Source organism: Neolamprologus multifasciatus, chromosome 3, assembly GCF_963576455.1.
Source record: "Neolamprologus multifasciatus chromosome 3, fNeoMul1.2, whole genome shotgun sequence".
NCBI classification, from domain to species: Eukaryota; Metazoa; Chordata; class Actinopteri; order Cichliformes; family Cichlidae; genus Neolamprologus; species Neolamprologus multifasciatus.
The window spans coordinates 8,970,647-8,997,575 of record NC_140441.1 but is presented as its reverse complement, the minus strand read 5'-3'; the positions used below and the strand labels follow the sequence as shown (position 1 = coordinate 8,997,575).

General features: G+C 37.7%; 3 protein-coding genes across 3 annotated transcripts in view; 2 read left to right on the top strand and 1 right to left on the bottom strand.

Annotated features, from left to right (window-relative positions):
- LOC146521460 (uncharacterized) overlaps positions 1-4,985 on the top strand; it is an 81,809-nt gene extending 76,824 nt beyond the window's left edge. Inside the window, exon 13 of the mRNA XM_085154926.1 lies at positions 4,728-4,985. The gene's annotated coding sequence lies outside the window, so the exon portion shown is untranslated. The remainder of the gene's footprint in view (positions 1-4,727) is intronic.
- On the top strand, positions 54-21,446 carry LOC146521458 (uncharacterized). Its single transcript, XM_085149052.1, has 6 exons — positions 54-202; positions 3,639-3,977; positions 4,992-5,154; positions 19,713-19,840; positions 20,531-20,890; positions 21,129-21,446. Exons 1-6 carry the CDS (start codon positions 145-147, stop codon positions 21,266-21,268), a joined length of 1,188 nt encoding a protein of 395 aa, XP_085005178.1. The 5' UTR covers positions 54-144; the 3' UTR covers positions 21,269-21,446.
- LOC146521459 (lysozyme C-like) lies at positions 13,793-15,697 on the bottom strand. The gene is made up of 4 exons (XM_085155379.1): positions 15,480-15,697; positions 14,307-14,465; positions 14,057-14,132; positions 13,793-13,978 (listed from the first exon to the last, which is right to left on the bottom strand). The coding sequence occupies exons 1-4, from the start codon at positions 15,607-15,609 to the stop codon at positions 13,912-13,914; spliced, it is 432 nt and encodes a 143-aa protein (XP_085011505.1). The 5' UTR covers positions 15,610-15,697; the 3' UTR covers positions 13,793-13,911.
- Positions 21,447-26,929: the final 5,483 nt, after the last annotated feature.

Genomic DNA, 26,929 nt, shown 5'->3' with positions numbered 1-26,929 from the left:
CTGTTCCCCTTTTTGACTTTGAGCACCCGCCCTCTTCAAACATGTCTGCACCGCCCTGCCAAAGACACACCTCCATTTGCATTTCAAAACAAACAGCTTCTTTCAGTTGGTGCAGATCAACAGTTGCGCAGCTTTCTTGCAGATATGTTGTCCATTGAAGTTTTCCTGTCCCTTCCGATCTTGGTGGGATGTAGATTAGAAGGTGAGTTTGTTTGGGAGACGGTAAGACGAAAAAAGACGAACTCGTGACTGTGTTTTTTAATCAGAATGTAAACATTGATAATGTCATCGTGCATATTGCAATGTTTGCAAGTTAGGACGGAAACAGATGGTGCATGTATGTCTGTGAAGGTTTCAAGCAACCTTTCTTTGCATGATCCTTAAGCTGGGCAGACACTGTGCGATTTTTTCAGTCCAGCATTAGACAGTTGGTGCATGTGTTATTATGCGTGGAATAAAATGTCAGCGAGTTTAAGACTTATTTGACATGCAATGCAGAGCAACATGCAAACTCCCATGTCTCTTAAACACAAGTGAAACATTTGGGCGTGTTTTGTAGTGTAGTTTCAAGCAGATGCAGTTTTTACAGTGTTATGTGGGGAGATTGTCAGGCAGCTGTTTCTGCAGACAGTCAGAGAAAGTCATGCTCACAGTTTAAGGAGCAATATTTTTTCAGTTTCATTTTAAGGTGGCATCGCTCTAACCCCGCAACAGTTTGATCTGATGGGTTCCGCAAAAGCTCTGGCAACAACGCATAAGTCTAGTAGGTACTTCCGTATTTTTAAAAACGCGGCACGCGGCACGCATACTTGGTTGGCTGTAGCTCAGGTGGCAGAGCAGGTCAGCCACTAATCAGAAGGTCAGTGGTTCAATCCCAGGTTGCCTCCTGGCTGCGTGCCAAATATCCTTGGGCAAGATACTAACCCCATGTTTGCCTACTGGTGGTGGTCAGAGGGCCCAGTGGTGGCGCCAGTGTCCGGCAGCCTCGCCTCTGTCAGTGCTCCCCAGGGCAGCTGTGGCTACAACGTAGCTGCCATTGCCAGTGTGTGAATATATGTGTGTGTGAATGGGTGGATGACTGAATGTAGTGTAAAGCGCTTTGGGGTCCTTAGGGACTGAGTAAAGCGCTATACAAATCCAGGCCATTTACCATTTACTTTTTGTAAATGCTTGCTGGTAAAGATAATTAAAACAGTGAATAAAATGTGATTTATTTGAAACAGCCCTGAGTTACTGAAAACATTTCCTCTGGAAACTCTGTATTTAATGAATATCATTTTATGTTTAGGTATTAAAGTGTTTTTTTTTTTTAGCTTGATGCCTCAGTTGCATCTTGGAATCTACAAGGTACTCAATTACATTTGCACAGCAAGAGTTACAGTGGTATAGGCAAGCTGTAATCAAAGAAAAAGAGGCCAGTGCAAGAGAGAGACATGCAGAGACATGCAAGAGTGCGCCTGTGTGCCAAAATAGGGATGTTTGCTAATAACTAAATGGCATGTGCCTCTTACTCTATAATGAATTGTAACAGTTACAAGTGATTGCTGAAATAAAGTTAAATAATAAACAGACTATGTTTTTTCTTTTTCTTTTTTTTACACTCTTACAGCATTTATGTCAGCAGTAGTTCCAAATGGTTTGCTGTTTTTTGATTTTCTTGTTTTTTAAAAAACAATTGAGATCATAATAAAATGCTTATTAGACCTGTCAGTTTTCCTAAAACATTTTGCTTGTGCAATGCAACAGTCTGTCATGCACCGTTTTCTGCACAGTTCTGCATGGAGGTTTTATGAGATCAGTATAATTCCCCAAAGACTCAAAGTCAGAACAGAGAGATGACTTTATTAAAACAGCACAGGTTATCAATAACATCACATGACACACTGTAAAAGTGTTCCCTCTTCTTCAGGGGGCTTATTGATCTTGTGTGTAAATTTGAACAGCTTTTGTTTAGAAGCCAAATAACACATCAGGCATAAAGAATGAAAGCATCTGACGAAATAGCAGCAGGTGAGACCTATAATAACATCAAGAGGAAAAAGAGTTCACCAGGTGCTTACCAGGGGAAATGAATCTGCACCACAAATGCTAGGATCAAAGTACAACAGGAAAGAAATACATTAACCCCATTTTCCACATACTTGTGAGAAATAGGTCATCTGTCAAATAGGATCTGAGTACTTGCCGATACTGACTACAAAAACCGATACTTCTACCACACACACACACAAATGCAATGAATTGGAAGACAGGTTTTATTTTATTCTCTGCCGATAAAAAATAAAATCTTAATAAAATGACCACAAAAAAATTTCAAGTGAAAAATAAGCACTTCTGTTAAATTATTGCAGAGTCTCCACATTGTAATTTAACAAAATATCACTGAACTATTGGCACTGTCTCGAGCTTTCAGAATAATAAATAAACACTTCTGTTTATTTATTATATTTCATATCACAGCTCAAGTATGCTGAGAAGAATCCTATGTTTTCCACAACCGGCATTGGCTGGTCATCTAGAGCATAGGTGTCAAACTCTGGCCCGTGGGCCAAATTTGGCCCGCAGCCTAATTACATTTGGCCCGCGAAGCCATAACAAATTACTATTAGAGCTGGCCTACTGGTATTATACAGCTAATATATATATTGTTTAGTATTAAGCTTTGCTTGTTCCATATTCAGTTTCCCAGCAAAACTTATTTGAGTCCATAAGAAAAGATTCATTCTTATATCTGGAGGAAGATTTTTTTTCAATAAATATTAATGTTAGCCCGCGACTTTGTTCCAGTTTTGAATTTTGGCCCACTGTGTATTTGAGTTTGACACCCCTGATCTAGAGCGATAAAATGAGTCAGAGTCTCTGTTATTTTAACTGCTTGTGGATTTTCTCTTGACATTTTTCTTCGCTTTTCCAAAACCTGAGTTAAAGTTGGCTGTTCCACACTGCTGACATTTTGTTTAGCCTAGCTACAGCAGCCTCCAGTTTTTCTTTTATTATCTGGAGCTGCCAGTCTGACTCGTCTAACCCTGTGCCTGTTTAGCGCGAGATGTCCCCCTAGTGGCCAATCTAAAAAACTACAACAGAAATGACAAGCCACCCTCTGATTGATGAAATAAGTTGGTATCGGTTAACTTTTACGAGTATGAGTACACACACATACAAACATTACATCTTTGAACATATTTGTGGGTGTTTTCTTGTTTGTTTGTTCTACTTGAACACTAAAAGAGCCTTCCAATGAGATGACAGTGCCAGCAGTTGCCCACAGCTCATTTCGGTTTGAGACACCTGGTTTGGAGCAACATGCACATTCTTGCTGGCTTTCTTCATACATTAATCATTAAAGTCTTTGACAGAGTTGCTTCTTTTTACTCTGCCATACATGGTCGCAGGTTTGAGTGGCTCTTGTGAGAAAGTTGTTTTGACAGAATAAGTGGAGGAGAGATGTCATGCTCAAAAAGCTCATGCAGTATAGCAAACAATAGCAGAGGATTTCAAACATCAGAGCTAATCAGAAATATTTCAGTCAAGAGTTTTCTAAATTATTAACACTTTAATCTGCAGTACATCTTAAAGATGTGCAGTAACACATTATTGATGTTTGTTTTTTCTGTTCTCTTTGTGTTTATATCCCCCAGAGCTCAAAGTGAGGCCTGGAGAAGATTCCCTTCTTCAGTGTCAGAGTCCCAGAGGTGACGTCATCATCCTGCTGGAGTGGAGAAGATCTGATCTCAAGTCAGACACCTATGTGTTCTTCTGCCGAAACCAGCGTCCATATGAAGACTACCAGCATGAGTTCTTCAAAGGCCGAGTGGAGCTGAGAGATCCAACCATGAAGGACGGAGACGTTTCAGTGATTCTGAAGAACGTCAGCACCAGCGACACGGGAACATACGAGTGTGAGATTACAGTCAGGAACACAGAAGGTGTCGTGACTGAGACTAAGCACTCTGTCAACCTCACAGTCACAACCTCAGGTGAGTTTGTAGATATATATTCGACTTACAGTGTCCGATCTGTGTGTGATTCTGTGTTTGTAAGGGTGTTGGCGGTGAACTACTCCCAAGCTTAGCCTCTTGGTGGTGAGAAATTGGTCATTAAAAATTGTACCAGCTCTGTCTGATAACTTGTTTCACATTATTATTATTATTGTTATTGTTATTATTATTATTATTAGTAGTAGTAGCTGACTGTAGACATGGGGAGGACACAGTCCAGTGTACTCCTAGTGCCAGTGCCAAGCTCAGAATATTTGAGAGGGTTGTGTCAGGAATTAGACATAAAATATGTGACAAATCAAACATGTAAATCATCAACAATGAGTTTATCATACTGGATCGATTTGGGTTAACACTGACTGCCCTGGTGCTTTTGGCCAAAAAGGTGAAAATGTGCTACTTTTGGCCAAAGACAAAGGAAGAGATGAGGGGGATGGTGTGTTAGGAGGCAGTGAGAGAGAAGGAAAGGCAAGAGTGTGGAGATGAGTGTAGGGACTATGACTGGTAACGAAACAGAGTAGGGTGACATGATGGAGAGAAGGACGGTAGATATACTCTGTAGGAAGGAGACCAGGTGAAAGGAAAGCCAGGCGCAGGTGTATTCAAACGTTTCTACTGTGGTGTAGTCAGAAAGAGAAAGTTGGAGTAGGGGCAATTGTTAATAAAGAAGTTCAAAGGTCATCCAAGGACATGATTGTAAGTCATTACCTTAAAATAAATATGTTTAAGAAACTCAGGAGAAGAACAAAATAAATTCACCTTAGCTGCCGTCGCATATGAGAGGTGAAAGAGTGTTTGAGTGATGAGCTTGAATGACCACAGCAGGTCCACACAATAGTTATTAGCCAAAAATCAGCAGATACAATCAATATGTATTATTCTGATTGTTCTGCATTACTCCCAGCAGCTATATAACTGTTTGAAAATGTGAAAGATGAAGTATTTTCAGCATACTCAGTGGTTAGACTCCTCACACCTGTTTCTACTCTGCAGGTTTCACAAATGAAGACACCAAGGATGGAGGAGACAAGGATGGAAGAGACAGGGATAAGTTGCTTCCTGTCATAATACTTTTTTTAGTTTTTGCTTTCCTTATAATAATAATAATTACTGTTATTTGCATAAGTATCCACAGAAAACAGCACAGAAATTATCTGTAGCTAACAACAATTGTTAAACAGCTGATGTAAATGCCTAAAGTCTGCGTACTCCTGAATGATTGGAGGTTCTGCTGTTCCATAAAAATGTGAATGTGTTTTAAAAGGTGTGATTTTATTAGAACTGCGTGCAGCATCTCTCTTTTCTCACCTTTTAATCACAGATGAGACTTAAATCTCTGTGTTAGTGATCAGAAAATATCAACAAGGCTGCTGTGGATACCATTGTGCATCTTGCACATTATTTTCTTTTCTTTTGTTCAAGGCTTTCTATCCATCCCTGGTGTTAGATTACGAAATTAAAATTGTAAATAAACAAACAAACGAATGGAAAAACCTCTATAAATATAATTAAGAAATCATTTCCTTTACTAAAAAAAAATATATATATATTTGAATTAATAATTAACACGAATAAGATCATATAATCTAATTTGATTATAGTATAACTTAATATTTATTTAAAAATACAAGTCTTAATATGAATGTGTTATTACAGAATAACATACATTATATATATTATACATTATACATTATACATATATAATTACAGAATTATATACAGTATGAATTATGAAATCGTCTATGATTTATGAAAAATATCAAAAACCTGAAATCTCATATAAATTTGGATGATTTTGACATTAAAGATCATCTACTTTGGTACCTCTGGGCTTTTCAGTGCAGCAGTTGTTTTTTGCTTTATTTTGTCCTTTGTACTGGATGCTCTGTGAAAACCTGTTAATGCTCTCTGAGCAGGGACAAGCTGGCACCCCCTACAGTTTAGACTGATCAGATCAAAGATCAGCAGCTATGAAATCACCTACTACCCAATGAGTTTTTGCTGTCCCCTACCTGTCACAGGTAGGGGACAGCAAGAGGGTCTAAAGAGTTTTAATATGTGTCTGATGTCTTTGTGTTTTCATGATCAGTTTCAGCAATGAATGTAAATTCTTAGATGCAATTTTGTAGCTTTATTTTTTTTTCTGTTGGCAGCAACAGATGTTTGAAGTCTGTTTTTATATTTAATCTTGACTCTCAAACTCTTAAACAGCTGAAAGAATAAAATCTAAAACTGTCAGGAGCAGGTTAAGCCTGAACTTACTAAATCCACGCAATGAAGCACAAACTGTGTGTGGCAATGTCACAGGAGTGTGTGTGTGTGTGTGTGTAGTCATTTGGTGATTTATAAATGTAATTGTTCTAATTCTAATTTGTGGAATCAGAGGAGTGTCATCATGGCTAATGTGTGGCTTAACAAGCTGCTCATATAAAACGTGTTCCCCGAGCAGAGAATCTATATATGTAGTGCTTCCAGATTATTTGAAGCTGACATCCAGAACATAACGTCCTCCTGACAGTTTTATTTTTTTTATCCTCTCCCCTGGATTTTAAATAAAACAACAGAATCCAAATCCAAATTTGATATGAACCCAGCAAGTATTGTGCAGGTGTCCTGTTTTTGTTTAAGATGTTAATGCTTATAGAACAATAAAAAGATGTAAAATTTTAAAGTTGTTTGCTGCAAAAAGGAAAAAAAAAGATCAACAAGTAAAGTTGAGTTTAAGAATTTAAATTTATTGCTGATGCTCATTGTTACCATGGCGATTTACTCCAGTAAGAAGCGAGCCACCCATGTAGTACAGAAAACCCAGGTTGACCCTGAAGTTACCTGAATATAAGGCAAAATCCTGCCTTGTATGTTTGCTCCTCACTTTGTGGCCTTCAGAGTTTGAAACACAACCTGCGAGCATTTTATTTTTATTTTATTTTATTTTTTTGTCTTTGTAATTAAAATGTTGATGTTTCACTACATTGTTGTTTCCGTGTTAAACTTCTCTGTTGGTCAGTGGTGGGGTGGTGGCCATTTATCATCCTTTTGATTGTCAGGACATTTATGGACCACGTTTTTTTAATGGCCAACAAACCTCCCTGACAAATATCAAGCACAGAGTGACATGTAAGATTGGACTTGTGTGTCACAATGTCATGTATCATAGAGTAATGCTGTGATGATCGTAGCATCTGTATGTTTGTATGTTTGAGGGGTTGATAATGTGATTGTTTTAGTAGAGATGTTTTTATCCTTTTATCTTTTGTGCATTTGTCTTAAGTAACTTTTAAAAAGTTAAAAATGGTTTCATAATTATAGGGGACAAAAGCCTGATTTAAACCTGATTTTGTCATAAGGTCAATCTGTTTTCTTACCACGTTAATTACACCGTGCATGGTCTGTTCCTCACTCGTAGTGTGCAGTGGCCCGCAAGCCAACCTGTAACTGTCCCTGAGACAGTTAGATAAATGTGTTTTTATAAATAATAAAAAATGTAGCTTTAATTAAAATCTTTTTTAAAGATATGTGATTAAAAATTAAGGTTTTGTTAAAAGTAGTATAAAGTGCAAAGTTTGTTTGAGGTAGAATTTGTGATGGTCACATGACCACAGTTAGCTGAGAGCACAACCCTGGCATTGTGGGCGAGAACTAGCATGGATACAGAGCTACATGCGGCTACAGCCGCAACAGTAATGCTATTCTGCATGCGGTCTAAGAGGCACACACAGTAATGATTTTCATGTATGTTGTATATAAAGTTTCTAATTTACATTAGAAATATGAGGATACTTTTAGTAATATCTTTTATTTTTGTATTTTTCTGTTATGCCAGCTCAAGACTGCTTACAGACTGTGAAAAGGTCTGAGATATTTTCTTTGTGAACTTTGTGTTTTCTTTAGTTTTCATGCTGTCGAAAATAGTAGTAGTTGATGAGTCCAAGTGTGAGAAGAAAGGAGATGTGCTGCCACCTCCTGGCTGTAGTTGAAAAGTGGACATTTTATTCTCTTATTCTCTTGAATTGATCATGAATTAATCATATTCTACAAAAAATATGTTTAGACAAAAAAAAAATGAAATTTTGACTATTAATGTAGATTTTCCTTTCTCCTCTTGAACTTTGACAAAGACAGAAATGATCACCATCTGTTTTTAGCCTCTGATGTACCCGCAGTCCTAACCCTGTGACATCAGAACATGTAATTATTATAGTCTATTTTATAGTCAATAAAACAGTTTGTTTAAAGGTTTGCTGCATTTTGTATAAGTTCATACTAAAATTTAAAAATACAAAACACTAAACCTATCCTGTTATATGTGTATGCAAAAAATACACAGCACCCAAAATATTTCACAGTTCAACAATACTGATCTTTTTATTTAGCAGAACTGTAAATCTAAGGATTAAAAGTAATATTCAAAAAGTAATTTAAAATGCAATTTTATGCAGATTTCAAAAACTCTTTGGTTCTGAAAAAAGTGCAATATCAGCACAAAATAATGTTTATATTCACAACAAGTTGTAGAATGGTCACTTTTTATAATTAAAGCTGAACATAAATAGACATCCAGGGTGGAAAGCAGTACAAATAAATGCAAACACAGCTTCATGACACTCATCTTTTATCAAGATGGATGTCAGTGTACGCTGTTTCCATCACATTTAACCTGAGATTGAATTTTGTGTAATTTCTATACAAAACTTCAACAAGTATGAAAAAGTATTTTTCATAAATATATATTTTTTTCTTTTGAACCACGAAACTGTTAAGCATGCAGCACTGCGTTTTGCAAAGTAAAACTTGAGTCTATGCATCAGACTTAGCAATGACAGATGTCCCAGCTCCATATATCAGTTGTTAAGCTTAACGTGGGAATGCTTTACAAACATTCAGAGATGAACTTACACTTGCTTTACTTTTCTGGGATAGCTTGCTTGGAGATGAAATTGGCGGCATGTAGCGAGGCTCCAAATGCTTTCAGTCTGAAGTAACTACAGACCGCCGACAGGTCTCGAACGCAATAGCTGCTCTATGACATGTCATGTCAAGTTATGTGAGGCGCTTTTGTAATATTTAACCCTTTCACGCATAGTGGACTCAAAGGTTGTTTTTTAGTATTTGTGTCAGTGTTGATGATATGCTTGCACATAAACCACTACATTGGACATTTGTTATATTTGTTACATATATAAAAAATGGAGTTCAAAAATCTTTTTTTTTTTCATGTCTAAAGATGAATTAAAAAAAGGTTGTCGTAATTCATGGATGAAAGGGTTAATGGATAGGCTTACATTTTTCTCCCCGATATCCGATCCAGTAACTTAGGCCAGGATCGGATTGATACCAATACTATATATTAGATCGGTCTATTCCTAGTTGAAACACGGTGTCAGGTTTATATTGTTGAATTGTCATTTATGCTTAGAAACATACAATCATATATGCTTAGAGGTATATAATCAATTGTATAATGATAGAGGTCTGATCCTTAGTAGTCTGCAAAGACACTGTGTGCGTCCCAGAGCACTTTGGCATACACACACATCCTAAAGTCATGAGAGAGGTCATACCTTCTCTCTCTGATTTATGCTATGGGAGGACACCTACTCTGTATCTGTTTAATTATAAGGGCCCTTTGTTTAGGTGGACTGCTGGACTCCTGGCACCGGCTTTTTAAGGAGGCGTTCACAAGGTCATATCTTAATACACACACACACACATACACACACACACACACACATACCTACACGACACACAGACAAGGTATTCTTTGTTCACATGTATGCCTGTGTAAGATGTCATATGTTAATGATAATAATAATAATAATATTCATGTAACCACAATAAAGAGCAGTGCTACGAGGGAGCAGACTGAGAGTGACTGGGGTTCGAGCGGCAGGAACAGCGCTTGTCACAGACGTCTCCCTCGTGCACGAGATCACACAAAGAGCTCTGCCTGGTGTCCAATGCTTTTTGCTGTTGTAGTAGAGTTGTCTTGGCTGTTCCAGCAATAGGTTTGTGCTTGACAGACCTCTCACATGGAACATTAAGAGGCAGCTGTACATCTGACACTGGACATCAGCTACATCACCTTGGTGTAATTTGCCCTCTGATGGCAGCATATTACTGTGTACCTGTGTTGCCGAAGGGCTTGCGGCACTGTTCAGCAATTTTCTTCTGCTTGTAGCACATAGCCAGCTGGTAGTTGAAGGAAGGTAACTGATCGCCCCTTCTCAGTCCTCGTTTAAAGACATCAATATGGGGCGATCGTGGCTCAAGAGTTGGGCGTTCGTCTTGTAATCGGAAGGCTGCCGGTTCGAGCCCCGGCTTGGACAGTCTCGGTCGTTGTGTCCTTGGGCAAGACACTTCACCCGCTGCCTACTGGTGGTGGTCAGAGGGCCCGGTGGCGCCAGTGTCCGGCAGCCTCGCCTCTGTCAGTGCGCCCCAGGGTGGCTGTGGCTACAATGTAGCTGCCATCACCAGTATGTGAATGTGTGTGTGAATGGGTGGGTGACTGGATATGTAAAGCGCTATATAAATACAGGCCATTTATCATTTACAATAGCCTCATCCAGTTGATTCTGAAACACATTTAAAAACACCAATGAGATACATACTAATACACACACACATAAGTTAAAAAACATATATATATGCACACACAAACACACACACACATTTATCGACCAGGAGTCACACCATAGAGGTTTCCCATGATGACTCGAACGACATGGTGAAATTTAAGACTGCCTTCACAGAGGACCTATCATAATGTGTAGCTACACTCAACCATCAGTGCCTCAAGATAGCGTATGTGCTTGACTTACGCTGTAAGGATTTAAAGTGTCTTGCAAGGACCTAGCGAGAAGAAGTTTGGACCAGCCTTGAGGCCCTGTTGCAGGAACAGTGTAAGGATGCTACCACAAAGGAACCAGCAAGGATAAAGAGCCTCCTCGATTCATTATCTTCAGACTCTGATTCAAATGAGGAAGTCCTGATAACAGGGCCCTGAGTTTGTACAAAGCAGCATCAGCCAGACAGACTGCCCGCTGCAGTGGTGGTCCTGGCCCACAAATATTTGTTTAGTCCTGCCACTTATGTCTCATGTGAGAGACTGTTCTCACTTTTAGAGCACATAGTAACAAAACATGTTTGATGATCACTCGGTTTTAGCCTGATGTACAAAATCATTTTAGCTAAGGTTACTCAGAGTTTAAAGGTGAAGCTGGTCATTTTTGTCATTATTACTCAAAGACAATACTATTTGAAAATGTACTTAAAGTACCTAAAATAGCACTTTATTTTTGAGTCTACCCAATTTTGTCCATAGATATTATTTTTTTCTGTTTTGAATTGAGATGCAGTTTAAATGCTTGTGTTAAGTTTCTGTGCAGCACGGTGGCACAGCAAGAAGGTCCTGAGTTCAATTCCACCATTGTCTTTCTGTGTGGAGTTTGCATGTTCTCCCCGTCTTTGCGAGGGTTCTCCCCGGATACTCCGGCTTCCCCCCACAGCCCAACAACATGCAGTTGGTGGGGATAGGTTAATTGATCAATCTGAATTGCCCATAGTTGTGTATGTCTCTGTGTGCTAGCCCGGCGACAGTGTCATGGTTCTAGCTCATTTTGACTCAGCATTTTCATTTGCTTGTATTTTGGTGTTTTTTTCTATATTGTGGTTTATTTTCTGATTCTTTAGTTGTCCTGTTTTGAATATTATAATCCTAAGTTATTCTGGTTAAGACATTTGTTAGGTTTAGTTCAGTGTCTAGTCAGTGCCTGTCATATTTCATTTTTTATTTTGCAGGTCTGTGTCTTATGTTAGTGTATTCAGTTTTGCTTCCCCTTGTCTTGTCATGTCCAACTAATCCCAGCTGTGTTTCCCTCCTGTCTCTTATTCCCTGATTACCCCAGTATGTTTTAAGCCCTGTGTTTTCCCCTGCCTGTTGTCTTGTCCTCCACATTAGCTGTGTCTTCATGTTTTGTCAGGTTATGTCATGAACTCCCAGTTTAGATCATGTTTCTTGTGCTGATGTATTGTGTTTCTAATTTCGTTTTCTGCCAGTGAATAAATACTGCCGCATTTAAGTTAAATATTCCATCTCTGAGTCTTGCTGTTCTTGAAGCAAAGGGCAAATACACCTGCACCCAGTGTTTACAGAACAAATCTGAAATGTACTCAACATGTCCCCTGCTGCTGTGGTAACACCCCTAAGCAGCTTGTTTTGTGTTTCTACCTGAGTGCGAGCATCTGGTAGCCAGGCCTTAATCCATCAGACCAACACGTTCTCACTCCCAACTCGTCAAATGTGTGACGCATGGTCAGGCTCCCTCTGCTTCACTTATTGACGGGCAGGGTACCCCCCTCCCATGGTTACCAAACCCAGACAGGTAAACAAAGCAGATTGATTGGATGGACTCTAAAGTTTTGCAAAGTTTAGTTTTTTGCAAAGCATTCAAAGCTTTATTATTTACTTTACATCAGAAGAGTATAGTTTACCAAATTACAAAACTAGCACAAGACAATAAGCCAATGGAGAAAATATTTATTGAGACTATAGATCAGTTTAGCAGTACAATGCTCAAAGTTTTATTTATTTATTTTATTTTATTTTTTGCACTCAGGCAACCCATGACCTGTTAACCTTCAGAAAGCATGCAGGTTTGAGGTGTTTAGCATGAATTTATTTTTTAGACCTGTAGGCTGTCCATCTATATTTTTACTGTGCAACTGATACCCTTTTAAGAGCCTACTGATAAAACGCCCCCCCCCCACACACACACACACACTCACCTCTCTTCTTTTATGTGCTTGCTGCTCTGTGTGTGAGTGTTGAGACCTAATTGGTGTTTAGACCCCAGTGATTACAATTAACATTTTAGTCAGAATGTGTCATAATAAGACAAGATTAATTTTCTTGCAGTAAAGTGAATGAAAACCAGACTCATAAATGTCCATTTATTGCTTAATTTATATTCTTCAGCTAACCAATAAATGAATCTGCAACTCACCACTAATGCCGAACGTGCTTGAATGTAAGATTTTCTGAATAGTACATTCTTCTTATTTTAATTTAATTGTTGTTATTGTTCTTGTGACTGCAATTAAAAGTAATCTGGGCAAAGCTGTAAATAAAAAAAAAAAATGAGCACAAACCAGAAGTGGTTTTAAGACTAGATGGCCAAAATAATATTGACACAAACATTTCTATCCCCAATGTAGCACATAATGTTTTAAGAGTCATTCGATGATTAGTGAATAATATGTAGTTGCCTCACCGTTAAATGGTAAAAGCACACCTGCACCTTTTAACTCTAGGCAAGCAGAAAATGTTATGTTTCATTGAATTAAGCTGCTTTCCCCTGTTATTGGCAAAAATACTCAGCTGAAAATGATGCGGCTGCCCAGGCTTGCTTTTACATCAAAGTGGAAAAGCAAGCAGTATTGAACTGTGGTTAAAAAAACATAGAGCTGTACAAACAAAGCATATTGATCCAGCATAAAAAGATCCCCAAAGTTTGTAAAAGTTCTAACTAGATAAGTGGACCCAAATACACACAAGGGAAGGGTTAGGTAAGAATAGAAATACAAGCAATGGTGGATTTAGAGTTTTAAAAAAAATAAAGCTGAACAAACAAAACACGTTGTTTGGGCTAAGTTCTGCAAAGTTTCTTGTCTGTTTTTACTTAAGAAAACATCTAATCAAGGACACAAAGCATGCCATATTTACTTATTTATTTAGAACACATGAGACCACATTTTCTAAATTTTTTAAATGAGGAATGAAAAACACTGAAAGAGTAGAGATTTTAACTGATTTTTAATCATTTGGGTCACCCGAAATATTTTCGTTTAAAAGTAGAAACAGAGGAGGATGGAGACAATTTACTATGTCGATGACACCCTTCTGTTTATGTGTTGATTAAAGACGACATCCGGACAAATAGGAGGTGAGATTCTTGCCTTGACAGTGTTTGCGCCAGGCATACCTAAAACCAGATTCAAAGGTCAGTCCAATGAACACAGAACTATCAGTGCATCCCAATCATATAATGATCTGTTCTTACCAGGCTGCGATGCCTTGTTGCGTAACGATACGTTTGGCACAATTGATCGCAGAGGTGACATTATCTGTCAAAAGCTCTGTGGCCGAAGGGGGAAAGAAAAAGGTTAACACTGTGGAATAATAAGGACAACATCTGGGAAAAGTGATTCATAATATATATATATATAAATTATATATATATATATATATATATAATTTATATATTATTTGCAAGATTTTACTGCTGAACATAACCTCAGATCATCACTGACCATCGCAGTCGATGTCGCATCCATTTGCTGATTGAATGCTGCGGTCATTGCACCACCAGCGGCTATTTATCTGAAAGATGCCGAAGTCAGTGGATCCATTACGGTTACGATTTGTTGCCTTTGTGTTATAGTTTGACTCATGTTTGGTCAGGCAAACCCCTGCAGACAGAACAGAAGAGATGGAAATGCAGATCGCCTGAAAGATAAAGGACAAGAGTCCTTTGCACATCCTCAACTAACTACTTCTCACATACTGACACTTTGTTAGAGTCCCTTCCCACAAAGTGTCAGCATGTGAGTATGTAATTTTTTATTTTAATCATATTCCTTATTGACATGCATCAAAAATGATTCATTGGTTCAGATCACACAGATGTCAAAAGCAAGAACAAAACACCTTCACCCCAACTCACTGACTCGCTTACTCTGGAATCTTTTGCACACCATACAAGTGAGCTGTGACGCAGACTGCAAGTTTACAGAGTGGAATATTTTGTAATAAAGAAACCTTCCTCTGTCTGAATTCTTGGCTCTACCTGAGCTGTGAGATACATCTATAACGCCGACGTTAACTCTAAAAAGCAGTGGAATAAAAAGTTGCATCATGATGGTTAGTGGAGGAAAGATTTGTAAGAAGTATGTAAGGATTGATGGAGCTGGTCAGAAAGATGACTTTATGGTCTATGTTTCTATCTCACATTCAATCACTTTTGCTCATGAAACCATGTACAACTTTTTGATCTGATCATTTATAAAATAAACAAACTTGGATTACAAAACAGAGACATTTCTCTTCAGGGTCTTACCAAAAACTCAGAAATTGTTACTGTTGTATTTTCTTTCAAACTGACTTTATGACAACCAGCACCATACATGACATTAATTGAACTCTTACTGATGCCAGAGAACCACTCAGGGAAAAAGCTACGGTAGCATTTTACCTCCTAAACAAACATAGTTTCAAAAACAAAAAGATTTTCGCTTTTACATGGTTGGCCTTACAGTTTTTTCTCATATATAACCTCCAGTTACTTGTGCCAAATATCCATATAAATGGGTAGAGATGAGCCTACTCCTGACTTGTATCCTAGCCAGTTCAATTGTGAACTGCTTATTTTGGTGACCATCCAGGGTTGATCACCTTAGATTGTTTAAGTAAAAGGCTGTACTCACAGTTAGCCAGGCTGACACCACCATAGCCATCCATATCGTTTGCCTTCAGCTCACGGGCCCAGGCACACTTCTCAAAGACTTTAGCACTGGCCACAGTTATCAAAAGCAAGAAAACAAACACACTCCTCATGATGATGTCTGTGCTGTTTCACAGTTGCTGCTGAATATTCTTATTGCTGAAATAGCTCAGCTGAAAAAGCTGTGACTGTCTGGGTTCAGATCAGAGGATCCAAATGCGCAATAAATGATGGGTTACGTAAAAAAGCTGGGTTCATGATTACACAATCCAGAGAGACAAATAAAACCCACTGATTGGGATGAAATGTATTCCAAAGTTCAGGAAAGTTAACAAACAATAAATAAAACCCAATGAAGGCACTGAACCCAAAGAAACACTAAATGAAAAGTCAAAATTACTCATATTCAAGATGCTGCTCCACAGGGTGCACTAATGACAGCTCACTGTGACAGCAAGAATAGGAAAAGGGTTTGTAAGGTGTAGCAGAATTATAACAATGTAATGGCCAGGTATTACATGCTTTTCATTAGAAAACAGATGCCATGGGCCACATTAAAATCAACATGTGATGTTATGAAATAAAAAATGATAAAAACAGGCTCACAGAAAAGGTGACTCATGGAATAAGAGGCCAACAGGGTGTGTGCTTGAGCACCATCTGGGGTCTGTCTGTGCATGTGCCAGCCCACTTTGCTCCTTGAGGTGATGGTCAACTTGTAATACTGGCACACTTTGCAAGGAAAATCAAAAAAAGTTGTTGGACTCCATCTTTACTCTGTAGGTGTAGTGCAACTGAGCTACATCCTTGAGAAAAAAATTATGGACTATTGAGGATAGATAGGTGCCTAGTTTATACTTTATGTATTTGGTTTTGGGGTTTAGTGTAAATTTCTAGTAGTAAAGCATAAGCATGGTAAAGATGACCACTCACAGTTGGTATTCTCATTAAAAATGAAAATCAGTGTTTGATTAGTAATCAGGTTTAGATTGTGTTAGCTTTGTTTCTATTTTTGTTAATGTGTGTTATGCCACAAAATGAGCTATATCACTTATGTTTTGGTCTTAAATAGTATGACCATGTATCAACTGTTTTATATTGTTTCTATAATTTCTAATGTGTAATTAGATTGGCATACATTAATGTATTTTCTTTTTTTTACTTATGTTTCAGCACAACTTCATGCCCAGCTAATCTAAGGAACTTGGAAAGAAAAGCGTCAGAACTTCTTTAAGTTTCATTTCACCTCTCATCCGAGAAGGTTCTTCAATTCTAAGAACAATTGATGGAGAGTCCCAGATTGAAGCCCTATCAGAGTGTTCCCAAACTTTGATAAAGGCAGAGGATGATTACAATCTTTACCTAAACCATATTAGGAAACAGATCCAGGTCAATGCCTCAGCCTCTGTATCACCTCTCTTTTGAGAGATTTACCATGTTTGCTACATTGTTGTGCTTCATTTCACTCATTTTACAGCATCCAGTTTGGGTTAGTTGAGATCTAGGACAGATGATATACGAATCATTTTGGGATGTTTTAAGGGTGAAATGTCCTGCAGGATAATTAAAACATTAATATTGTTTCCCCAGTTATAGCAAGTTCAAATTTATCTAAAAAAACTAACAAAACTGTTGATCAAAGTTTAGTTACCTAACACACGCAGAGACTGTGACGAAACATGTTTCAACATATTTGCTCAAATTGACCCGCACTTAAAATAAACAGCACACTGAATATGATAAACACAAAGTGGCTGCACTCAAATCTGCTGCACTTTCTACTTAATGGGAATCCATTCTATCTGTGATAAGTATGGTTTATGTTAAAGCAACGGCTGGTCATCTCAACAGGCCTTTGAAGGCTGATGGGTAAAAAGGGGATGTTTCATGCCTTGTATGACATTCCTCTTTCTGCATACAAAGATTCCTATGAATATGGTTGGTGTGGAATCACGATTTTTTTCAAGGAGACCAAGAAGAACAAAGAGGGTCAACAGGAGTAAGTGTAGAAAATCAGTGCAGATTATAGGTAAATGGGCTCATAGACATCTATGATATGAAAAGCTGCTACAATAAAACTTAGAATCTTACTTAAGTATTAATAAAAATGTTTTATCATCTATAATGTAAATTTCATGCATTCTTCTGAATCATATCAACAATATTATTGGATTATAATTATTTATTTTTGTGTGTATCATTTTAATGTTTAATGTTTAATGTTAACCCCTGTCTCTCTTCCACAGCATGTCTTTATCCTGTCTTCCTTCTCTCACCCCAACCGGTCGCAGCAGATGGCCCCGCCCCTCCCTGAGCCTGGTTCTGCCGGAGGTTTCTTCCTGTTAAAAGGGAGTTTTTCCTTCCCACTGTCGCCAAAGTGCTTGCTCATAGGGGGTCATATGATTGTTGGGTTTTTCTCTGTATCTATGAAGCGCCTTGAGGCGACTTTTGTTGTGATTTTGTGCTATATAAATAAAATTGAATTGAATTGAATCACGTGTCAGTGTATCAATTTATTAGCAGAGGTCAAACTGGCAAAAAGGAGGCGGAGAGGCAGGAACATAATTGGTCAACTTGCCATTGTGGAAGTCCCTGGCCAGCGTGGTGGCAATGTCACCCTTTGTGCATCCACAGGTAACTGGGGGGTTCTCCACCATCATGGAAACATAACAGAGTAAATACAGATTTTGATCATCAGCATTGTGTCACTGCAACACACACAATTTGTTTGTTTTCCTCAACACATCAGAGTTTAAGAGTTTCAAACATCAGAATAAAATTCTTCTGAGTTCATCCACAACCAGCTTTGTTCTTTTATCAGTGGTACACTGTATAAGCTGTGTTTGATGGAAATGTAATGATACAAGTTACAAATGACAGCATGTGCATCAGCTGAAAAACCAACACTTACCGTTCTCTTACATCCCCTGTGTGGTCTTAAAGGAAATCACTTTAAGTTTTTAATTTCTTTTTCAGCTTTCCATTGTTCCTAATATAATATTTGTTTTTCTTTTCTAATGTATTTATGAGAATATTTAAGTTAATGATTCAGTACAATGTTTCAATTTGACCTCATGGTGGCAGTGTTGTCACACTGGTAAGGTTACGACTGGAACACAGACGAATCTAATAGTGAGCATTGAAGTAAATTTAAATTTAAATTACAGTCTTCAAACCAGAAGTAGTTATCTCTGTTTCCATATGTAATGATCCTTAAAAATATAACCAATCATGAGAATAATGACAAAAAATAATGTAAGAATATAAATAAATAAATGTGTAAATAAAATATATACATAAAAATAAATAAATAAAATATAGATGACAAACTGTTAATAATAAGAGCATCCACAACAGTTATATTCAAAGGCAAAGGAAGGAAATAATTATTATTTATGTTTTTATTATTATCATTGTTGGCAGAATGCTTTTGCCTCAAATCAAGAAGATCCTGTGTTTGAATCCACCATCTTTCAGTGCCTGCACGTTCTCTGTGGGCACTTCAGATTCCTCCACTGTCCAAGACGTCCACTTATTCCATCTAAAGTGTTTGTTTGATGACCACAGTTTCTTTTTCTTTTTTTTAAATTTATGTTGACTCACTGCCAGCACAGAGAAAGGAAGTGAAAATTTAGTGGTTCCTCTTGGTTCCACCTCTTCTCTCTTTGGCTGTTTCATCACATGTTGTACCATCTTTAAATATCTTTTTGTTTTTGTCTGTTATTGACCCAATGAAATATAACTGTCAAACATTCACATTAGGCTGTTTGGTATATAGAACACTTTAACCTCAGACACTTTTTGAAGAAATCTTTGTGTGGAGTGTTTGAGAGTGTCAGAGATCCTTCAGAACAACAGTAAGTGTTTAAAATTACGTCTTTCAGTCTTTTAGGTAATCTGGCAGGTTGACTGAAGTCTGTGAGCTTCAGTCGATTAACACAAACATAAAAAAAAAAAATCACCTCAACCAAGTGTAAATGTACTCAGTTACTCTCCTCTACTCTGATTACAGTCATGTCTGTTTTCTCTGTGTCTGTTTCTGCTTTCTTTGTCTCTCACTATAAATATGTCTGTTTTGTTCTGTGGAGATCAAGAACTGAACCTGTTCTGCTCTTTAATGATGACGCACTTTCTGATCTTCCTGCTGTCCAGCCTATCCTTAAATTTAATCTCATGTAGTCAGATTTTAAAGTCACATTCTATTATTCTGTCACAGGAGATACCAAAGGTTCAGATTTTATGAAAATCAACGTGTCGGATCAGCAGACCTGGACAACATGGACATGTCTGCTGTAACTGCATCGGCTTTGCTGTTTGTCGGTGTCTTCATGTTTGTCTCTGCAGGTGAGATTTATAAGGATGTTTTTATTAAGAGAAATAAACAGTGTCTGCGTTGTTTAAATGTTACTTCTCAAATGTTTATTTTCATATTTCATATTCAGTTTGTTTATGTCTTTGAGGGCATCACGAGTTGTTGTTTGTGTGAACATAAGTGCTTGGTCTGCAATTTGAACCACAGAGACAAAGAACTGTAATGTGTGTGTCAGTGTGATGTGTTGTAGTTCCAATTGTTTTATAATTTAATTATACAGCTACAAATCTTTTTGGTTACAGTGTAAATTTAAGCTGCCTGCATAAAAACAATCCTATTTTTTGTAGATATTGTCATAATATTCAGATGTGCTGATGGGTGGAGGTGGGGTTGCAGTTGCACTGTAATGCATTGGCAGCATTTGCCCTCATGGTGACAATCACAATGAACACTTCATATTTTCTCCCTCTTTTATTTTCACCTACCTCCACCTCTGGAGGCCCGGCAACTCCACCTTATTGCCTCTGGATAACTCAGTATCATAGGCACACTCAATGTCATTAACTGATCCCATGTGTAAAAGACAAAGCCTCACAATAAAGTCATTAATAATTAGGATTCTTGATTAGTGAAAATACACAGCAATAAGGTAACCACAAAAGATCAATAATACAATACAAATAATTCAATAACCTCTCTACTCTGAATTGTTCCTCTTTCAGAGCTGAAAACTATCACAGCTGAGTCTGGACAGGACGTCACACTGACATGTAGAGCTCCGAATGACAACATCATAGTTACAGAGTGGAGCAGAGCCGATCTGGAGATGGAACATGTCCTCTTGTACCGAGATGAACAGTTTGAACCAGATGGTCAGCATCCATCTTTTAAGAACCGGGTGGATCTGCAGGACAGACAGATGAAGGATGGAGACGTGTCTCTGATTCTGAAGAATGTGACGATTAATGACACTGGAACATATGAATGTCGCATCATCAATGGAAGACCAAACCGTGGACGGGTTGCCCTTTTGAAGAACGAACCCATTTGCATCCTTTACCTGAGTGTTGTTGATCCTCCAGGTGAGTGAGTAGAGTTGAGTGTGTGTGTGATCAGAGGTGAAGCTGCTTCCTGGTTGTTGATGTTTGTTTCTAAAGATGTTGTTGATGAGACTTTGTAGAAAGCAGCTGGTCTGAGTGATGTGATCAGAGTGCAGTAGATAATGTCTGACAGCAGTTTGAAGAGGAAATGGATTCTGTTCTGTTCTTCACTCATCACCTACCTGACAGCTGACACCTCACACCTGTTTCTCACCTGCAGGTCAGACAGGAGGAGACACAGAGGATGGATCTGTTGGACTGATAGTTAGTCTGTCTGCGTGTATCTGTCTTGCTGCTCTGGTTCTAGGTTTCTATAGCTACAGGAAACATAAACAACAAAAAGTGGGTATGGTAAAATGATATCAGCAGGAGATATTCTCGGAAAATGTAAAAAACAAAAAAGAAAAGAAAATTCCTGTCAAAGTAAATACTGTGTTGTTTGTTTACTTTTAACCAACATCATTTGGCATAAAACTAAAAGCTTTACAAATCAAGAAATTATTAAAATTCAGTAATCAAAATAGTCAGTATTCTAAATTCAATCGAAGAAAAGAAAAATCCAATAGCGTGATGGTGATTTTCCAGCAGATGTCTTCACTTTCTCTCATTCTGCTGCATCCAGTTAGATGTGTTCAAAGATGCTGGTATGTTTGAAGAATAAAAAACACAATTTTATCGTTAAACCAAACAACATCAGATTAATTTTTGTTTGTTTTTGAACATAGCAGACAGAGATCTCCCCGTGACTCCTCTCATAACCTTCAGCAGAGCAGCTAGAATCCCTGCATTCTCTGCAGTTTTTGTTGTTGTTTCCATTTCTGAAAGCGCTTCAGTTGAATTTCAGTTGAATTTCATACCACATGATAATATTAATCTGCTCTCACAGTTCATTGATTCAAGATCAGTTTATTTTTTTAAAAAAAGATGTTCCTGCAAGTGTTTCACAATAAAAGACTTGTTAAGAAATGAAGCCTTTTTGTACCAGAGTTAGAGGGCTTTTAATTTGTAATCAAGACATACTGAAAAAAATATCATAAATAAAATGAAGTAAAATATTTTCCTTTTCACTATACAGTGGAATAAATAAGTTCTTCCTTAGAGTTTATATTAGACGTATTACAGCCGGATCAGGAAGCAGAGACATTCTTCAGCAATCTCCAAAAGTTGATTCTGTTCATCTGGACGTAGCGTTTTCTGGGAGAAACGTTTCATCACTCATCCAAGTGACTTCTTCAGTCTCAGCTGACTGCAGGTTTCCCCAACCTTATAAACAGTACATTTGCATAATGACTGAAACCAGCCCACTGAAGGAACAATGGGCTGTGAGGTCAGTTCCTAATTAATTAATTCCTCATAATTATGCAAGTGAAGAGGGATGTAACGTCGTACGAGACCATGGTTTAATCTGCCTCCATAATGACATCTTGAAATGTTTCTCCCACTTAAAACGCTACGTCCAGATGAACAGAATCAACTTTTGGAGATTTATTTTCCTGGATTATTGAGCATGCATCAAGACACTCTTCAGCAATCATAGTTTGATTATTCTCCATCCTGAGCACATGTTCACATGACCTTTAATCTCTTTTAAGTTAATTAAAATGTATCCAATATTAAATGTAACACTGCCATTTTATTAGGAACAACACATCAGTGGAATAAATTGTATAGAGCGCTTTGAGTACTCCGGGAGAGTAGAAAAGCGCTATATAAGAATCAGTCCATTTACCATTTACCATCATGTTTTTCATACACAGTATGCTCACTTATAAAACATTGCTAAAAGTTAAACATCGTATTTAAACGGAAACATCTCCCTCTAGTGGCCATATTTAAACATGTGTGAGGATGGTGTTAATGTAAAATGTGAATCATAGTGTTCCAGTCAGTCATCAGTGTGTCTCTGCACAGCTGTAATTAAAATGTGTTCAGAGGGCCTCAGTGTCTGAATGGTTCCAGTTCAGCTCCATAACAGCAGCGTCCCTGGTTTGATTCCTGTGTTTCACATCATATCTGCCTCTCTCACTGAGGGGGACGTAGCTACATGGACATGGATTTGTTCATTAAACCAAACTACAGATCACTGAGAGCAGAGGATAATTTTTCCATGGTTCTTTTTATATATGTGAACTAACAAATGTTTTAATTCTGAAAAATGAAGAATTAAGAAAAAAAAAGTGCTGTGTGAGTATAGGTATTGTTTTTTAAGTTATTTGATGACTTTTATCTATACAATAAATAAAGTTCACATTTATCATGATCACAGTAACAACTTTCCTAGAATCCTTCCTCTGTTTTAGATATTTAATTCATATTATTGTTTAATTTGGTTCATTTTAATCAGATCAAGATGTTGGAGAAGATGTCATCACTGACATCATGTGCAGTGTCATCAACATATCAAACGGTCAGCTACAGCCAATCAGTGTTTTCATATTTTTTTTATAATGTGAGGATATCTGTAAATTTATCCTCACATAATGTATCTTTGAAAAGATTTAAAATATTATAATATTAGTTTCTCCCTCTCCCTTCCCCTGCTTGAGGGGCGTGGGAATAATGAGGAAAATAGGAATGAACCAGCGATTTTAAAATCAAACACTAAAATGGCACCATGGAAACTGGGAGCTCAAAAGGTTTTAACATTAAACGGAAAACGGGAATTTCACCAAGAGAATATCTAGTTTGAATCTTAAGACAGAGTTGTGGTTCAGTGTAAAAATAAAAAGGTTTTATTATTTAAAAAGCTATTTTATTTATTTTATTGTTTTATTTGGGTAATTTTTATCAGATCAAGATGTTGGAGAAGTTCTGATGATCACTGTCATCAATATATCAATATATCAAACTTTCAGCAACAGCCAGTCAGACAAAGTGATTGGTTGTCACTGGATGGTAGGGCTGGAGGGAAAAGGTGTTTTTTTTTTCAACCCTACTGTCTCCAAAAGAAAACTCACTAGGCTATTAGACCCTGGAGCTGGACCATAAACAGTAACTATGAGACCTCAATAACAGACTCAACAACAATTGTTTCTAAAATATGTGGCCCATTGCACATGGTCAGTATTGCCCACATGCAAAAGACCCAAAACATTTTCGGACTTAAATTCATGAGACTATAATCAGTGTATTGGTTGATATTGTTTATGTCTGGAGGTGTTTTTACCAGACGTGACCACAGTATGAAAGGTAACAGCTGTGTCGTCACCTGGCATTTAAAAACCGTGTTGTTTTGTTGTGTTATGTTATGTTATGTTATGTTATGTTATGTTATGTTGCTGGCCACTTTATTAGGAACACCTGTTAAAAACGTTGAACTATCCGTTTTCTTCAAGTGTAAAACACACATTTCAGGGCAAGTAAAACAGCTTCATGTTCTCAGTCCCAAATAAAGTAAAATAACATTTTCAAGGATAAAAGACAAGCAGGAAAACACCAGCTTATTGCAGGCACACCTTTTGGTTATTCATCAAAAGAATTCACAAAATCAATTAGTCGTGTCTGTCTGGAGGTCTTTCTTAAGCTCAGTTTTCAGCACCAAGGACATAGGGCAGCACCCTGAGTTTCAGCACCACTAAGTCCACAGACTGGGGAGCTGACTCAGAGGTTTCTCACACAGGAAACAGCCTCCAGCAGCAGCACAAACAGCAACACACACGGCTACTCACAAGCTTTAAAACAAAGTTAAAACCCTCTAAGATTTCTTCATAACCAAATTGAACTCAGTTATTATTAACGATGATGTTCCACTCTCCTGCTGCTCAACCTGCTGTACCTAAGGGCTAAAACAGACAAACAAGAAGGGAAGAGGTATGGACAAGCCTGCACAGACTCTGGTAAATCACAAGACTTGGGGTGCGTTTTTCTGGGGGTGGACATAGTAAGCAATGATCCAAACATCTTGATCTCAGGGTGGGAATTGTGTTGGATTTACTCACTCACACCTTGGTGGCTGAAATCAGTTTTCAGTTCAGTTTCAGTTTTCAGTTTTATTTGTCATATGCAAGTTGGCACGGGGTCAACATTGCAATGAAATGTGTTTGACGAGCAGCAGTCACTCAGCAGCATGATACAGTAGGAGAAAATATAATAAAATATAATAAAATAAAATAAAATAATAAAAAAAATAGAAAAATAGTAAGGAGCAAAATATTAGAGAGTCATGGTAAAAGAGAAAAGATGACTAAATATATATGTATCTATAAATATAAATATATGTACACTAGTGATTAAATAAGAAAGTCTTGACGAGAAATATGACGGGGGGGCAGATGGGATATTGCACAGGAATGAGCAGCAGAAAATTACAGTATTGCACTTTTAAATATAAATATCAATAACAATAAAGTGAAGTGACCAGTGCAGATTAAACAGAGATCTTGTGAAGCTGCAGGGTAGCTTCTGAGTGCTGTGTTGTGTGTGTTTAAGTGTTGTGGTTGAGGTGTCGTATGGCTTTGTGGTAAAAACTGCAGTTTGGGAAATGAAAAATATGGTATTGTGCCATTTTAATCCTTCGACATTTGTTTGATTTTATTTCTCATTTCTCAGGTCTATGTAACGGATTCAAAAGGGAGAAGATTCCGTTTAATCAGCTGCAACACAAGCTCAGTAATGGAAGTATCGGAAAGTGTGGTATCCACACAAACCTCTGAATCTTAGCTAAAAGCGCATTTAACCCTAACCCAACCACCAAACACAGCGAAAACAACAAATAGTTAAAAGTGCTGTTGTTGTTCCATTAAATGCCCATAAACAAACACAAAGAGCTTTGTTAACACAGAGTCATGGCCAACCAAGGAAGCAATACATTTTCTAAAAGCTGAGACCAAACCAGATTTATTCTCTTGGCTCAAATGATTAAAAAGAGGTATCAGTCATGCAAATCGGCCAATAGAAGCTGAAACAAACATATTAGGCATGTAAATAAAGTAAAATCATTTCTGCTGTTCAATACCTAAGACATTTCAACAGATGGTGCTAAAATGTCCCAAATGGCAAAATGCCTGCCTTCATTAAAAGTGATGTCAATTTCCACTGTTTCACTTCAGCAGCATCAATATTTGCACAGACAATGTTCATATGTTGATTCCTGGATTTCTGGACTTAAATGTGAAGCGAATCATATTTTGAAAGTGGTTATAAACAAAATAAACAAAACCAAAAATAAATTAGATGAGGAAAAAATCAAGATACTCAAATGTCCCAGCCTCAGTAACTTTGACACAATAAAATCTGCTGTAATATTTACACCTCTGATGAACTCTCACCAGTGTTAACTTTATTTTGATACCAAGATTGTTTACACAAAGTTTGTAATTGCAGAGAAATACTCATTTTGGACATGTGACTTTCGAGCAGGAAGCTCAGAAAGCCCCTTCGTGCTTAACATGTTTTAAACTCAGCCTGAGCAGTCAGACGGCATATTTGTAAATCAGTATGAAGGTGTGGCACTCTCACAGTGTTCAGGTGTTATGTTACGCCTCCTTACAGGGAGCAACTCACCTGTGTGTCCGTGTCCGTGTCCAGGTGTGGAGTGGAGCTTGTTGTTCGTGTGTGTTTGAAGAAACTGTAAGTTTGCTTTGGTTCCTTCTTTAATACTTTGACTGTTTTTCTGCTCTGTGATGTTTGGACCTGATGTTCAGCTATTATATCAAGACAAACTTTAGATCACTCTTGTGTTTGAAGACAAATCCACATGAGTATAGATTATTGATTGGCTGGAATCAAACAGTTTGATGAACATTCATTCATGTGACAGTTTCAGCTGCTGCTTACAAATCTAATAACATGGATAATTTGGTCCCACACTGACGGGCACTGACGAGGAAGATGCTTGCCTTCTAAATCATATGACCACTACTATTTACAGTAAAACTGATGCGATCAGTTTAGCTGCAGGGCAGGTGTGACACAACTATGCTGCTAAGCCTCATTGTTCAGGAGTGAGTCAGTGTGAGAGATAAAATGATACGTTTGTTCATTAGGGCAGAGTTTTGAGAAGCTGCAGTTAAAATAAAGAAG

Excerpts from the sequence above, each read along its gene's own strand:
- LOC146521459 (XM_085155379.1), bottom strand. The coding sequence starts at position 15,609 with ATGAGGAGTGTGTTTGTTTTCTTGCTTTTGATAACTGTGGCCAGTGCT. Across the intron at positions 14,133-14,306 it reads ATGCGACATCGACTGCGATG|AGCTTTTGACAGATAATGTC; the intron begins GTCAGTGATGAT and ends CTTCGGCCACAG. Across the intron at positions 13,979-14,056 it reads CAACAAGGCATCGCAGCCTG|GTATGCCTGGCGCAAACACT; the intron begins GTAAGAACAGAT and ends ATCTGGTTTTAG.
- LOC146521458 (XM_085149052.1), top strand. The coding sequence starts at position 145 with ATGTTGTCCATTGAAGTTTTCCTGTCCCTTCCGATCTTGGTGGGATGT. Across the intron at positions 3,978-4,991 it reads CCTCACAGTCACAACCTCAG|GTTTCACAAATGAAGACACC; the intron begins GTGAGTTTGTAG and ends TCTACTCTGCAG. Across the intron at positions 5,155-19,712 it reads AAACAGCACAGAAATTATCT|GAGATACCAAAGGTTCAGAT; the intron begins GTAGCTAACAAC and ends ATTCTGTCACAG.